Source organism: Camelina sativa, chromosome 10, assembly GCF_000633955.1.
Source record: "Camelina sativa cultivar DH55 chromosome 10, Cs, whole genome shotgun sequence".
NCBI classification, from domain to species: Eukaryota; Viridiplantae; Streptophyta; class Magnoliopsida; order Brassicales; family Brassicaceae; genus Camelina; species Camelina sativa.
This window is the reverse complement of record NC_025694.1, coordinates 14,695,761-14,711,711: the sequence shown is the minus strand read 5'-3', so window position 1 is coordinate 14,711,711 and position 15,951 is coordinate 14,695,761. Positions and strand designations below refer to the sequence as shown.

The 15,951-nt window shown below is 36.8% G+C and overlaps 3 protein-coding genes and 1 long non-coding RNA gene across 5 annotated transcripts; 2 read left to right on the top strand and 2 right to left on the bottom strand.

The window, feature by feature from the left end:
* On the bottom strand, positions 4,170–5,720 carry LOC104718963 (DNA-directed RNA polymerase V subunit 7). The gene is made up of 2 exons (XM_010436794.1): positions 5,564–5,720; positions 4,170–4,894 (listed from the first exon to the last, which is right to left on the bottom strand). Exon 2 carries the CDS (start codon positions 4,884–4,886, stop codon positions 4,350–4,352), a length of 537 nt encoding a protein of 178 aa, XP_010435096.1. The 5' UTR covers positions 4,887–4,894; positions 5,564–5,720; the 3' UTR covers positions 4,170–4,349.
* On the top strand, positions 6,466–9,999 carry LOC104718961. 2 transcript variants are annotated; one of them, XM_010436792.2, is made up of 9 exons: positions 6,466–6,671; positions 6,891–7,052; positions 8,570–8,748; positions 8,836–9,109; positions 9,188–9,278; positions 9,359–9,449; positions 9,542–9,623; positions 9,694–9,814; positions 9,907–9,999. In XM_010436792.2, exons 2-7 carry the CDS (start codon positions 6,944–6,946, stop codon positions 9,554–9,556), a joined length of 759 nt encoding a protein of 252 aa, XP_010435094.1. In that variant the 5' UTR covers positions 6,466–6,671; positions 6,891–6,943; the 3' UTR covers positions 9,557–9,623; positions 9,694–9,814; positions 9,907–9,999. The 2 variants fall into 2 exon arrangements, with proteins under 2 accessions (XP_010435094.1, XP_010435093.1); XM_010436791.2 differs by having other exon boundaries at positions 8,564–8,748.
* Positions 9,999–11,676, bottom strand: LOC104718962. Its single transcript, XR_756483.2, has 3 exons — positions 11,593–11,676; positions 10,684–10,728; positions 9,999–10,104 (listed from the first exon to the last, which is right to left on the bottom strand). It is a non-coding gene; the product is annotated as an uncharacterized LOC104718962 (long non-coding RNA).
* Positions 13,732–15,864, top strand: LOC104720380 (putative chaperone protein ClpB2, chloroplastic). Its single transcript, XM_019230497.1, has 3 exons — positions 13,732–14,924; positions 15,030–15,211; positions 15,326–15,864. The coding sequence occupies exons 1-3, from the start codon at positions 13,736–13,738 to the stop codon at positions 15,764–15,766; spliced, it is 1,812 nt and encodes a 603-aa protein (XP_019086042.1). The 5' UTR covers positions 13,732–13,735; the 3' UTR covers positions 15,767–15,864.

Genomic DNA, 15,951 nt, shown 5'->3' with positions numbered 1-15,951 from the left:
CATTCACTCAAGATCCTTAACCTATCAATACTCCGGTCCTGAAGAGCCAACTTGTCCTCAAGTTGCAGGTCCATCGCCAAGCCACAGAGTCCACACTTCACATTCTTCCCTCTTGAGGTTGATGCCTTGCTCCTAGTGATCTCATAAACGCTTAACACCTTCTGGTTCTCACTATATCCATCGTAAGATCTCGCTTGCGTTGGAGTCCACCATATTGACCTTACTAAGCAAATAATTAGCTCTGGTGACCTTGGAGAATGAGACACTCCAAAAACGACGATTCTAACCAAAACGTTCTCCACAGGATAAATAACATCTTCCATTCGAAGGTGACACTCAAGCAGATGCTTTGGAATGTAGACACTTTTTTCTTTGTCCTCTAGTAACTTTGTAACTTTGGAATGAAGGGAGATCCATCTAACATCAACAAGACTTCTTTGTAGTGATAAATAAGCTGTTGTCCCTTCTTCGTACAAGAACTCGTTCGCATGTATCTCACTACATTCACCTTGCACCAGCAATTCAGTTTTCCTCCAAATCCTTGAGCCCATTTTGCAGTGAGACAGCTCCGGCGGCCTTGGTAAATGCAACGCTTCATAGGTGAAGAATCTAATCAAAGATTCTCATACTGTCCCAAAGTAAGTTTGACAACCATACCTCTTTTGACAGTATCTGCAGTGCTGATGATAAAATCCAAGCAGGTCGTCACCAAATTTATAAAGCCATTGACGAATTGAGTGAACTTTGTTGCTCCAACAGTCTTACTACACCCACTCCATATGATCCGTTTGATCTCTACCCTGATGAACGAAATATGAAGTCCAACAACTTCAGTCTTTCCTCTAGACTCATCAAGGACCATTTCTTCATGTCGAGCTTCAACTGTTTTGACATGTTGCACAACAGAAACATCTCCATATAATCTCAATTGTTGGCCCCTTTCTGATATGTCATGTTGTGTTCTCACTCCCAAAGACATATAAGCTGACTCCAAATTCATGTTATGAATACCAAAACAGAACGACAACCTCCCCAATTTATGCCCCCTCTCTAGAGCTCGAATCTCCGTCTTGGATCCTTCCCTGTAATGGCACTGAAGATTCATACTCTGCATTTCATGTCTTCTTCCATGTATAACATCACAAGTACACAAATGTGTGAGAATCCACTTGTTGTTTTTGTTGTTTTTTGCCAGAAAACCAACTTGGAAATAAATAATGACTTGTCTGAACTCTTGCACTTTCTGACCGTCAACTCGCAGTTCTTCACCATCTTCAGACCATAAGACTGAATTTAGCTCATTTTTATCAAGCGCTTTCTGTATATTTGTCCTTGAGCTAACACACAACTTCTTGACCAGTGACAATGTTTCCTCATTAATGGCCACCAGCTTATGACTCTCAAATGTGTGATTCACTACAAAATAGCTTTGACACTCTTGTCTCATTCCTTGGTAAATGATCTTGTGGTTCCTTTTCGTGAGCTTAAGAGCTTTATCTTCACTGCAATAGTCACCTAACATATCGCACAGAGCTTTATCAACACTCCCTCCTGGATTCCACTCCCACTGAGCTTTGTCAAACCAAGTCCCACCTGGATCCCAAGCGCCACTAAACCATTGAGAAACTCGCAGCAACATCATCATCCAATTGCTATTGTAAAATCTCACCAACAAGTTCCATTTAGATTGTTCATCTAACAAGTCTCCAGGCTCCCAAACACTCCTAATCCAAGATAAAGTTGTCTTTTGTTCCTTGAACTCACTAGCTTCCATCGGAATTTGATTAACATCTAAGATAGTTTTACAAAATATGGCATCATAATTCCGCTCACTAGCTGCTGAAGTGTTCTGACCCCAAGAAGTTATCGCAAAAGAAACCAACTGGAAAGTCCAGCCTATATCAATCATCTTCCAATTCCTACGCTTACTAGTTTGTTCAATGATAGTCGTCCGATTATCCAATTTCTCAGAAGATAACAAACAAAACATACTCAACATCTCAAACAGTGATGGAGAATATTGGAATGTTTTACCTGTTCTCAGTGATCCTTGAGTGAGTTTATTTGCCTTGATCGGATTTCTGGATTTGTACCGTCGACTCCACAAAGTTATCACACTCGATTCTACCTTCCTTCCTCTTTTAAATCGAGCTCGATGGAACCGATGCTTCACCGCAATCCATTTACGAGACTGATGTTGTCTGGAATAAAGAGGTTTGAAAGCCCATAAATCACAATATTTTTCCGAAGAGACCTTCTGTGTGTCCACCACCTGTTCGACCAAATCACCCAAAGGAATTTTCGAGTTTTGTTGAGATTCGTCAACCTTAGAATCATTGGGTTTCTTCATCTCTGTAACCCAGACACTACGATTGTTGCACTCCTTCTGTTCCCCACACGACTCTGGATGCAACTGTGACTCCCGCGGTGGAGGTGGTAAAAGCCCAACGCGATGAACACTGGCAGAGCCAACAGCCGGAGAGACCGTGACTTGCTGCTGCGCACCTGACACCGGACTCGAAAACCCAGGTGGAATCGAGTCGTTGTGGACCCCATAGACTTGATTTCGCAGTATCTTCTCCACGGCCACCTTGAGATACTCGATAACCTTGTCATGGTTGTCGACTCGCTGTTCCAGAGAAAGCGGCTGAGTCGAAGTCTCTGTAGCGGCGGAATCGAGTTCCGAATCGACAACTGGTTTAGACTGAGCCATCGTCTTTGCACACTCAAACAATGAAAGCACCAAATGTTAGGTTTGACCCTAACCAAAGTAACCAGAATTGATTAAGGGAAGAGAAGATAGAAGATTAGAGAGAAGATAGAAGATAAGAGAAAAGATTAGAGGTAGAGAGAAGTAGAAGAAAGAGATTAGGAACTGTTTTGTTGATTATTTATTTGATGAAGAACCCTAAATCGGGCAACCATCTTAAATACAGACCCTCAATGTATCTTAGGATCAAAACGACACAGCAACAGCTTAATTGAATTAAACAGTAAACCTTCTCACTAAGACAGAAGCTCTCCCACACTTGGCTACATCTCTCTTCTTTTGGCAAACTCTTCCCCAAGGCTCGAGCCTTACTTCCCTTTGGCCTCAGCTTCCTCTTTATCCATTCACTCAAGATCCTTAACCTATCAAGAGGGCCAACGAGAGTTGATCAGATACTCCACTTATATACCCGTAGGCTCACATATTATTTAGGGTCTTCGACTTGCCAAGCAAGCACACCTGTCATGGCAAAAGTCAAATACAACCCCACCCAATGCAAGAACCTTGCTTCTTTTATCAACAAGGGTTGATGATGAGATCAAGAAGAGTACTTGATCGTGAGAGCATCAACGAGAATTGATTAATATCAACGAGTGTTGATGATGAGATCAAGAAGAGTACTTGATCGTGAGAGCATCAACGATTAGGATCAACGAGTGTTGATGATGAGATCAAGAAGAGTACTTGACCGTGAGAGCATCAACGAGTATTGATGATGAGATCAAGGGTTGATCGTTAAAGCACCGACGACGAGAGTTGATATCAGATGTTGCGTTTGTCCCAGCACGGTCATATATATTGATCCCTACAAGAATACGAAACAGATCGAGAGTCAATTTTACAAGATATATATATATATATGTATAAGCAGAAGACCCTAGATATTTAGAAACAGAGTAACAACGAAACCGAGAAACCCTAGTCTACGCATGTAAGGAAAAATATAATAAAAACTCCTAGACATAGAAGATTACGTATATACCTTGATGAGTTGATGACAAGCCGAACCCTAACAAGAAGAACATCGACTTCTGGTTGTTAATCAACGAGTGTTGAACATGGAGATCAACAACGAGAGTTGATTAGACATAGATCAACGAGAGTTGATGAATTAGATGATGTTTAATTTGTCACAATATATAGAGAGAGCAAACACCATAATCCTAGATTCCTAGTTGGTTTATGATTCAGGAAAGATCCTAAGGTTGTTATTTATTCTAATCTTAAGTAATCCACGGTGCAGATGAAACACAATGAGGAAAAGTCGGTAAAAAGACATAACAAAAGTCGGTTAATATAATACAACTTAATCTAGATTATTGGTTCGGTTATCTTTGGTTAGATACTATATTTCTTAACAATCCGGTTTGACCTTGATCACGAAAGAGGAAAGCAAAAAAACACTAACAATAGTTCACATGCAGGTGGAGAAGATCATTACATTCACAAAGATCACAAAGGTTTTCATTTTTTGGTACGACTTGAGAGAGTAACCAACACACATTAACTAAAGATTGAGTTATATAGACATGAGAGATTGCCCAAAAACCCCCACACCACATGAAGAAATGATAGCAGATCACTCTTCAAAGATTGGTCCAAGATAGTCACCTTCCAAGCTAGCCAACGCCTGAAACTCTCTCTCTGCCTCCATCCACTTGGTCCCAAGCACCACGACCCTCACTGTAGCCTCAACCTGGATCCTAGACATCTTATCATTCATGAAGATCGGGTTCTCTCCTGGGATGTACTTGTAATCCGGCATCTTCGTGTATGAGAGGTAAACATTCTCGATAGGACCACATCTCATGAACACACCGTGCTTCAACACCTTGTGCACCACACCGTGAATTATCTCTCCTTTAAAGATCTTGAAAGTCATTCCGCTGAACATCACCGGGAACAGAACTTCACCCGTGTGCTCCCTGATTTTGCCTTCTCCAATCTTGTCTAGAGTCGTGACTGCCACGTAGTAGCCAAGCTCCTTGGTTGCTTTCTTGGAAGCAAATGCCTCTAGTAACTGGACTAGTATAGCCCTCTTTAGAATCAGCCCTTTTGCGTCCATGTTTTCAGCTGGAATCATCACGTTCCATGGTAACTGGACTTTGAGAAACATTTTTCAACCTTCACAACCAAAACCAAAAAATTGTCAAACAGCTATATGTAAAGGAACATGCATATACCTATCATCACATTCACATAACATTTTTCTCAAAGGAAAAGAACAGAGAAAGACTCTTTACAAAACCAGAACAGAAAAGATCATAGAGAAAGAAAAAGATAGTAGACAGAAACTTCTAGGTTCTTCTCTGAAACGAACATCTATGTTTACGAATTTTCATTAGCAACCTAAGTTCAAAATGTTCTGTCTTCGTTTAAGAATTTGGATCACAATCTATAAATGCACTAGCAACGTACCAATTCCACCTATCTACAGTACTCAGAGCATAAAATCAGAAACCGATTTCACATTATACCTATACCAAGACTAACAAAATGATTAAAAAAATGTGAGCTTTTGACTGAAAAAAAACTTCAGTCAGGCATTTAAACAAACACTGTGCAGGCATGTAAGTAACCAAGGGAGAATCATCAAAAAATCCATCAAAAGCTAACAACTTTACAAGAAATGAAAAGACCCACAACAGCTTTGAGTTTGCATTTTACGATTTTAGTACTCAGACCATTATTTCTTCCACATTTTCTCTAGCAAGCTACAACGTCCAAACCTTATAGAACTGAAAAATGTCTGAGAAAATAGTTGAGAAAATCGGAAGAGTAAAGAACCCTTACCTTTGTTTTAGATTCCGAAGGTAGGAAACAAACGAGAATCGAGCAACAGAGAGAGTGAGACTGATTTTGAAGTATCAATAACAAAGCGAGGCGAGGCGAGGCGAGAGAGAGAGAGAGAAGAAAGAGAGAAGAAAGAGAGACGAGACTTGACGCTCTCAACTCTTAAGAGACTTCAATAATTTGGTTGTTTAGGAAGTTAATGGGCTATAAAGGCCCATTACTATTGACCCATTAATATGCAATTTTTTCACCTGAGCGTAACGTTTAAAATCAAATAAAATATGTCTTTCTCATTGGAAGAATAAATATTAGGATGATTAACCTTTGGACCTTATACTGAACTATCTCAATAGGTGTTAATCTCTACTTTACTTCTAAGGATTAGCTTCTATATAGTGTATGATTGTATCTTAGGTGATATATTTGTGCAATTCTTCTATTATAATCTGAAAATGATCTAATGTCTGTTAAATTAAAGGTTCTACAACCATGGCTTTTTAACAACTGGGTTGCAAATTAATTATATTTTATGTTTATTTATCCCAAAAACCGAAATAAATTCACAAATATATATATATATATATATATATTTGTATTTATTAAATATATTTGATAACGATTAATCATATTTTATGTATTTTCTGTTTCTTGTAAAAATTAATTTCCCCGTTTCTTTACATATAAATTCACGAATTAATCATTTTTTATGTAAATTAATTCAAAACAAACGAAATAAATTTTCAAAAAGAATCAATACAATAAAAGTACTAGGATGTTTCTCTCCAGTTGACACATCAGCTTCTATATTGAACCATAAGCTGACACATCAGTAAAAACAAACAACCAATAAAATTATAACAATAATACATGTCATTTTTGTTTTGCCAAGAGGGACACACTGATTTATTTCTCCCGATCGAGAAAACCAAAATTTAAGAACGATCGAGAAAACCAAAATTTAAGAATCTCCACCGCCGATTCTTCTCTCCGCTTCAAATCCAATACCTTCTCCGCCGAGTTCTTTTCCCTGCAAACCAGGAGTGTGCCGATACCCGTTTTGTTTTCCGATCAACGGCGCCGGCGAAGCATGGAACCCTCCAACGTCTATGTTAGTCAATTCTTCTTTTTTTTTTCTTCCTTTTTGATGTTCAATTATCTTTTCGATTATGTTCCGGAGAAGACTTTTGATGTAACCAAAGTGATATTGTTATTGGTTTAACTTGAGTGTGTATTGTTGTTGCTCTTTGATTTTAGTTTATGGATCTCCAGACTCCTATTTAAACTAATGATATTCAGTTGTCTATATTTGTTTTCTTTTAATGTTTAGAACGAACCGTTTAGTGAGCTGAGGATTTATCCAATTAGCAGCGGTTTTTCACCATGGATGCGGCTGGTGAAAGTTCTTTTAATCAAAAAAATGAGGTAGGAGAGAAGCCTGTCATTGTTAGAGTTAAGGGAAAAGTGGGACAGTCTCTGCTAGATGCTTTCTGTAAGTTTCTTCACTCTCTCTTTTTGCTTAATGTCCTTTGTTTGTTGCTCTTGGTTCTTTTCTCCGTCTGTAGCTATTATGTGGACGGGGAAGAACTGATTTTGTTTAAAACTTGAAAGTGAATAGTAGAGTAATGATAAAATAACTTTAGCAGAAAAGAAAAATAAAGTTGTAGCTACATATTGTGGTCTTAGAAATTAAAATCCCAAATAAGATTAATAAAAATTAAACATAGTGCATGTAGTCGATGAAGCGATAGATTTCCTTGTATATAAAGCAGTCGTCGCAAACGTCATCAAATTCCCCAACAACACATGTGTCCCCAACTTCAATCTTAGTTAGAAGCAGATCGTATTCACGGTATTTCCTCACGCTCAATTCTAGAATGACATGACGACAATTTTGCTGGCATTGTCTTACCACCTGCATCCCTTGATTCTTCCACAGTTTAGTAACATAGTTGGATCCTTCTTCAAACTGCCCTTCTCCGATTAAAATCATTCCGTAAACATACATGGCCGAGAAATGAGTAGCTTCAGCGGCATAAGAAATTTTTGCTAGGCCTGTAGAAATTTTCTTCCTGTAATAATAATCTGAAAGAGCACATATAAAAATAGCATGTATATTTCCAGCCTTAGCACATTCAGCTAAAAAATCGATATTTTTTGGAATCTTATTCCATGGTGGTGGAAACACTTCAGCAAGATTAAGATTCTTCAAAACATCTGGGAATTTTGAGATACCATAAAAAGTCTTGCAAGTAAATATACAAGCTTGAAAATCTTCAGCTGATGATTCACCAACTTTAGAAAGAATAATTGCTAACATATCATCTGGAAGATTGGTGAGAACCGGTTTGTAACATCTAGAACTCATGGTTTTGTTATACGTATTTGTATTTTTGAATTGTAGAATCAGTTTATACTTTCTGATCTGTTTATAATTGTCATTTTGTCCTTTCGTTTAATATATCATTATTTAAAAGGGTTTAAAAAAGATATGTAACGACAATAGTAATTTGATTATTGTTTACAAATATTTGAATGAGTCTTTCCCAAGGTTTAGCCATGTTCTTCTTATGTCTGTCAGATGCATTGTGCACCTTGAACTAAGTATGAAAATAAAAAATATTCGAATGAGTATTTTCTTTTAATGAGTATTTTCCCAAGGTTAATCTATGGTTTTCTTAATGTATATATTAGATGCATTGTACACTTTGAATTAAGTGTTGATTAGTTTTCATATAAGTTACATTGAACGACACTATTGTATATACAAGGAATCTATTTGAATTTAAAGCTTTATGAAGATATTGAAGGCCACATTTTTAACGTGTATAATAAATGCATAATCTTAAAGTCTAAATTCATGTATCTAATGTATTTCTCCTACTCGACAAACCTATATATATACATTTTTCCCCCATCTTGTTTACAAGCTACTAAATCATTGTTGTTGTTCTATTCTCATATTGTAAGTTTGCGTGGTTTTGTTTAACTTGTTTCTTTTAGTGCCAGTGGATTCACAAGAAAGGAATTTACTTACACTACTATCCAAGAAGATACCTCTCGATGATCTGGTCATAGGGAAAACTATGCAACATGTTGCTGTTCGTATCTTGCGTATGTGGGAAGCAAGAAACTTCAAACTTAACGGAACACTCATGAGTTTGGATATGCTCTTTTTGGATGAAAAGGTATTTCCTGTTTTTAACCTTTGCCTTGAAGTTCTTTTAAATCAATTGTTGAAGTAGATAGAATTTTTGATAAGTGGTATTATGCAGGAAAATGTAATTCAAGGATCAATTTACCACCGCCGAATTGCCAAATTTGAAGACCATCTCGAAGAAGGGAAAATGTACCTTATTAGCAATTTTGAAGTTGTTCCCACCTACGGCTATTACAAAGTGACAGACAATCCATTTACTATCAGATTTTTGGATTCAACTCAGATTGTTCAACTTCCCGAAGATATCTGTACAATAAACGTTGAAAAATTCAGGCTATACACTTATGCTGAAAATCACAAATTTGTCGGGACCAATATCCACTTGTTTGGTACGTGTTTATGTTTTTTCAAATTAATTTTCTTCATATTTAAATTATTAAAATTTCTTACATTCCATATAAATGTAGATGTCGTGGGACAAATATTGGAAGTCCATGGGTCTAATTTGGAGGTTTCTACCTCAACTGAAAGGATCGTCCTCCTGCTCTTGCTAGCAGAGTTAGTTTCTAAAGTTATTTCTAATTAATTTTTGAGATTTGGTAAACTATAAATTAACATTCCTTTTTAAAAATGAGCAGCAATGAATCAATACGAGTTACACTTTGGGATGAGCAAGCTTCAACCTTTCGTCAACAATTGCAGCAAACTAATCGACAAAACAGTGTCATTGTATGCACTTGTTTGAACCCAAAAATGTTTGCAGGTACTCAGAATACATTTTCCCAAACCTACACTAAATATTTATATTAAATTCAATTTAGGCAAAATGCATTTGAACTCAAGTGGAGCAACGAAGACATATATCAATGATGAGTTAGAAGCAGTTCAAAAGTTGATGAAACGGTAAATACATACTTACTAATGTTCATTATATTAATAAGTTCATTGCTAATGTAATAAAAAAATTTAACAGGATGGGAATAGACAACAGAGCAAAACCTCCAACAATAGTCGAACAAAATAATCTGAAAAACAACTTGGGAGTTTGGACTATTGGCCAAATATTTGAATACATATATAGTGGAGCAACTGAGGTATTTTGAATTTATGATTCGCACTTATTGTTAAAAAAAAATTATATTAATGCTATTCTATTAACGAATTAGTTAAACTTATACAATGTTAGGAAAAAGATTTGTTTTGTCAAACAAAAGTGATTGGCATTTCTCAACACAATGGATGGAAATATTTGGCGAAATGAAAGAATATCTCAGTGCTGACAATATCGCCAACGATGAGAGTGATATCGATGGAGTAAACCTTCTCTACACAACAGAGTATCTAAATGCAATCAAGTGCTCTGGATTGCCTAATCATTCACTCGCTGTTGAAAAAATACGCACCGGTTATTCTATTGAGAAACATAAACCAGAAAGAAGGGTTATGTAATGGGACGAGGCTAATGGTGACACGTTTAGGTGAAAAGGTGCTGGAAGCAGAGATATTAGCATGCACAAATGTTGGCAAAAAAAATACTCATTCCAAGGATCATCATGACAAAAGCATATACCAATTGTCCATACAAGATGACGAGACGACAATTCCCAATCCGAGTTTGTTATGCTATGACAATTAACAAGAGTCAAGGGCAAAGTTTGGAGAATGTAGGTGTTTATCTACCAAAACCAGTTTTTAGCTATGGACAACTCTATGTTGCACTATCAAGAGTCACCTCAAAAAAAGGATTGCGAATATGGAGCCCAAGATCAAACAAAGCAAAGAAGACATCAATCAAAAATGTCGTCTACAAGGAGATATTCAACAATGTCACAAGTAATAGCAAACAAAAAACCAAACCAAAAAACAACATTTAACCATTGCTTCTCATAAACACTAACCTACACCCAAAATTGCAGGTGAAGAAAACCAAGAAAGAGAAGAAGATCAAGTCGGACTAACTCACCTCGTAACTTCACCCCCTACCCCATTTTAAAGCAGCCCATCTCACCTACAAAAAACAACTCTTTTGAATTTATTTTTTCAGTTCATAAACTACGATCAATGTTTGAAAAAAAAAACACCAAAAGCTTCGTTATTCGAATAAAATATATGTTGTTCGTTATCCACCAAAAGAAAAGGAAAAAAAAACCCAAAAGCTTATCGAGTGAGAGCGGTTTGGCTCTTACTCATTTCACTATGCTTCAATAATATTACTATTGTACGTATTATATTCATCAGATTTTAAAGTCGTACAATGAAACAACAAACATAAAATATCAAAAACATTACTATAGAAAAATTAGATATATGTATTTTGTCTCATATGAAAAGTACAGAGAGAGAGAGATCAAATCAGCAATACATTCATCAATTAGGTAATCACCATTAAGCACAAAAAGCATGTTCTCCCTGTCACAAACCTGAATCAAACATCCATTCACAATTTAATTTGGTCATTAGACAAACAAGCCAGATCAAACAAGGCCATTGGTCTAAACGAAGAGCATATGCAACATGAGCTTGATCATTACAAGGAGAAGCTCGATGAGTCTACCAAAAGTCAATTTCTCTTGCAACATTAGACATGGCATCATATATATAGTCTTCTCGATTATCCAAACATGATGAACATTAAAACAAACACAAGTAATCTAACAAGCGATCCAGTTTCTTATAAACTAAGTCATTCAAATCCCCAAATCAAGAAACAAGCCACATAGATACACAAACACCCAGAAAAAATCAAAACCAGAAAAATTCAAAACCCAAAAATCAAAAATAGTTTCTCTCAGAGTCAATATGTTTCTAAGATATCAAAACCCAAATATCTAAAAGAGAAACAGACGGAAAGAGGGAGAGAGAAGAAAAAAACCTGAACTCAGGCGAAGATGAGAGAGAACCAGCTGCCTGGTTCACGCCGATGAAGATCCAACCCTCAAATCACGATGAATGTGTGTTTTGAGAAAAAAAACAAACCATTAATTGGTTTATTCATTTTGATTGGTTTACAGATTTTTGGTTGTTTTAACCGGTTTAACCATTTGACTCAATAAAAATAGAATTGATAGATTAAATGGTTAACTATTACCCATTACAACTCAACTTATTTGATCCACTAAACCAAGAAACTCATTAACTCATTTTATTCATGAACTCATTAGCATAAATTTTGTTAACTCATTAGGGTTCATGGATTGGATCGAGTTGAATTGATCCATAAAACTTGACACATTTTGACACTTTTACCCGTATGACCACTATTAATCAAACAAACAGGTGATAAACAAAACCTTAGATGACAAAACACAAAAAACAAAAACAAACCTCAATTTCTTAATTAATCTCTACGATCAACTGTTTCAAGATTTCTATCCGCAAATCATATTCAAACTTCCACCCTCAAATCAAATTCTATTGGGAATCAATGTAATAGGCCACCAACGATTCCAATTTACTCAAAAACGAGAAAAAATCGAAATAAAGTGGAAGATATTTTAAAGGATTACAATTATGGGCCGGCCTAAAGGCCTTTTATGTTTTATTTTTTCCAAAAAAGAAGGTATATTATGTTTCCAAAGTCNAAAAAAAAAAAAAAAAAAAAAAAAAAAAAAAAAAAAAAAAAAAAAAACAGAACCAAAACAAATTAGAACAGTAAATATCAATAAATAAAAAAATTAAAAAAACCTAAATTACCAACAAAATACAAAAAATCCTACAAAAACAAAACATAAAAAAGAACCAGAAAAACAAAACAATATAACAAAAAATACAATACAACCAAATTAAACAAAAAAACAAAAAAATAAACAAAAGTAAAAACAAAAACATACTACAAAATAATTAAAAAAACAACAACAAAAAAGCAACCCCGCGGCGTAGCGCGGATACTATCCTAGTTTGATGTAAAGAATCGGAAGAATTACTAATTGCCAAGGTAAGGAGACTAGTTTCAGAAGGGATCTAAGTATTTATTTATTTTTATTTTAACTAGGGCTGGGCATTCGGGTAACCCGTTTGGGTTCGGGTATTACACATTCGGGTTCAGGTAAACGGGTTTAGAAAAATAGAACTCATTGGGTATTTTTAGATATATGGGTTCGGTTCGGTTTGGGTACTATCAGGTTCGGGTCGGTTTGGGTTACAAATTTTAGAACCCGATTAGTACCCGAACTACCGGGTACCCGAAAAAATATAATTAAATTTAAATAAATTTAGTTAAATTTTGACTTACATAACAAAATATTTTAGATATTTTGATTATTTTTGATATTTAGGTATAAAACTAAATGAAATATTCAAAATTATAATCATAATTTTGAGATAATTGCATTATATTAATGATAAATATTATAAATATGTTTATATGTTCGGGTTTAATGGGTACCCAAACGGGTACCGGGTATTACCCGACCCTAATCCGAACCCACATGTATTAGAATATAGAACCCAATAAAGTTTTATAGGCAAACCCGTACCCAACCCGAATCCGATTTTTCGGGTCGGGTTCCGGATATCGGGTACGGTTTTTATGCCCAAACCTAATTTTAACTAAAGAATTAAAGTATATATATAGTTAATAGTTCTCACCTCTCAAGCGACTCAGCGGCAGTTTGGTTATTTTCTTTTTAGAAGAAAGTTTTATTTCCTATATTTCTTTCGCAAAAAAAAAAATATTTACATTGGATTTAGGGTTTCTTATTCAAGTTACCTTAACCAAATTCGATTTGGATAGTCGGAGAGCTTCTCAGAAAATAAGAAATCAGAATCCACAAAATCTTGGACAGATAAGGTAACTTGATTCAAGTTTCTTGTATAAATTATATTCAACAACGTGATGCTTGCTTACGCTGTGAGGTGAAGTGAGAGATCAAAATTAGTTTAGGGTTTATCTCTGGTTTCTAAAAGGGTCTGTTCAAGTTTAGGGTTTATTTCTATTGTTTCTTGTTTGATTATAGTGATCAGGTTTTGGTTTATTTGTCTCTCTTGCACTGGTTTAGAGAGGAAGGCGACGATCGATGATGAATGCTACGAAATTTAACCCCAAGGTCCAGGTTATACTTGGAAACGTTCAGGCGCTTGCCGTAAGATTGTTGCATGTCCAAGTAACACCTCTGCATCTCGGAGCTACTTTGATTGTTGACCGGACTTGTGTTTTCTATCGAGCAATCACGCGTGCAGGTGGATGCGATACCTCGGCTCAGTCAGCTGTGAAAGTAATCAACCAAGCCTTGAACAACCTCCCAAAGCAGGCTCCTCCTACACCAGTACCAAACAGAGCCATTCCTCAAAATCCAGGTCTTAACATAGCCCAGCAGATAGTACAGAATCTTACCTTACAAGCTCCAACCATTCCTCAAAATAATCCAAGTCTTGTTACGGTCTTAACTCGTGCACAGAAGAAGACCAATGTGGGAGAAGAGGATTTGGTGATTAGTCTTCTTGAAGATTCTCAAATCAGGGATTTGTTGCAACAAGCTGGTTTTGTGCCAGAGAAGGTCAAGTCTGAGGTGGAGAAGCTTCGTGGGGAAGTAATCCTCAAGGCTTTGAAGACTTATGGGACAGATTTGGTTGAGCAAGCAGGTAAGCTTGATCCTGTCATTGGCCGAGACAAGGAGATTAGAAGAGTTGTTGGAATTCTCTCAAGGAGAACCAAGAACAACCCGGTGCTAATCGGTGAGCCAGGTGTTGGAAAAACTGCTATCGTTGAAGGTTTGGCTCAGAGGATTTTGAAAGGAGACGTGCCTATCAATCTTACTGATGTAAAGCTCATTGCCTTGGACATGGGTGCATTGGTTGCTGGAACAACACTCCGCGGACAATTCGAAGAAAGATTGAAGTCTGTCTTGAAAGCAGTTGAGGACGCTCAGGGCAAAGTTGTTCTCTTTATCGATGAGATCCACATGGCTCTTGGTGCAGGCAAAGCAAGTGGTACCACGGATGCTTCTAATTTACTTAAACCTATGTTAGCAAGAGGTCAGCTTCGTTGCATTGGAGCTACTACACTTGAGGAATACCGAAAACACGTTGAGAAAGATGCTGCATTCGAGAGAAGGTTCCAGCAAGTGTTTGTAGCTGAGCCTAGTGTCCCTGAAACTATCAGTATTCTTCGAGGGCTTAAAGAAAAATATGAAGGACACCATGGTGTTCGTATCCAAGACAGAGCTCTTGTTGTTGCTGCTCAGTTGTCTGCCCGCTACATCACTGGTCCGTTGCGCAATCTTTTTTATTTTAAATATGTTGTTGTTGTATGATATTATGATTCTTTTATTTTGGCTGATATGTGTTCTGTTCTGTTCTGTATATGCTTAGGTCGACATTTACCGGATAAGGCAATTGATTTGGTTGATGAGTCTTGTGCACATGTAAGAGTCCAGCTTGATAGTCAACCAGAAGAAATTGATAACCTTGAAAGAAAAGGGATGCAACTAGAGATAGAAGTTCATGCTCTCGAAAAGGAGAACGACAAAGCTAGCGAAGCTCGTCTAGCCGAGGTGAATCACTATCAAAACATGTTTTTATCTATATCTATATATATAAGAAGACTGCATTGTGACTGTTGTTAGAGTTTATATACGAGCTTCTTTGATTTGTACGTTATTCTGCAGGTGCGGAAAGAGCTTGATGACTTGAGGGACAAGCTTGAGCCTCTTACAATAAAATACAAAAAAGAGAAAATGGTAATTAATGAAACTCGGAGGCTTAAACAGAGACGAGATGAGCTCATGATTGCTCTACAAGAGGCTGAGAGACGATATGACCTTCCTAAAGCTGCTGATCTAAGATATGGTGCAATTGAGGAAGTAGTATCCGCCATAGCGAAATTAGAAGAGAATGCTAAAGATAACGTGATGCTTACGGAAACTGTTGGGCCAGATAATATTGCAGAGGTAGTGAGCCGATGGACTGGGATTCCAGTAACAAGACTTGACCAAAACGAGAAGAAGAGACTACTTTCTCTTGCAGATAGGTTGCACGAGAGAGTTGTTGGACAAGACGAAGCCGTGAAAGTTGTGGCTGCGGCAATTTTAAGGTCGAGGGTGGGCTAGGAAGGCCACAACAACCGTCTGGTTCTTTTCTCTTCCTCGGTCCAACTGGTGTTGGCAAAACTGAGCTGGCTAAGGCTCTTGCTGAGCAACTCTTTGACGATGAAAACCTACTAGTTAGGCTTGATATGTCGGAGTATCATGAAAAATACTCTGTTAATAAACTTATAGGGGCACCACCTGGGTAC

Excerpts from the sequence above, each read along its gene's own strand:
- LOC104718963 (XM_010436794.1), bottom strand. The coding sequence starts at position 4,886 with ATGTTTCTCAAAGTCCAGTTACCATGGAACGTGATGATTCCAGCTGAA.
- LOC104718961 (XM_010436791.2), top strand. The coding sequence starts at position 6,944 with ATGGATGCGGCTGGTGAAAGTTCTTTTAATCAAAAAAATGAGGTAGGA. Across the intron at positions 7,053-8,563 it reads GTCTCTGCTAGATGCTTTCT|TGCCAGTGGATTCACAAGAA; the intron begins GTAAGTTTCTTC and ends TGTTTCTTTTAG. Across the intron at positions 9,110-9,187 it reads GACCAATATCCACTTGTTTG|ATGTCGTGGGACAAATATTG; the intron begins GTACGTGTTTAT and ends ATATAAATGTAG.
- LOC104720380 (XM_019230497.1), top strand. The coding sequence starts at position 13,736 with ATGATGAATGCTACGAAATTTAACCCCAAGGTCCAGGTTATACTTGGA. Across the intron at positions 14,925-15,029 it reads GTCTGCCCGCTACATCACTG|GTCGACATTTACCGGATAAG; the intron begins GTCCGTTGCGCA and ends GTATATGCTTAG. Across the intron at positions 15,212-15,325 it reads GCGAAGCTCGTCTAGCCGAG|GTGCGGAAAGAGCTTGATGA; the intron begins GTGAATCACTAT and ends GTTATTCTGCAG.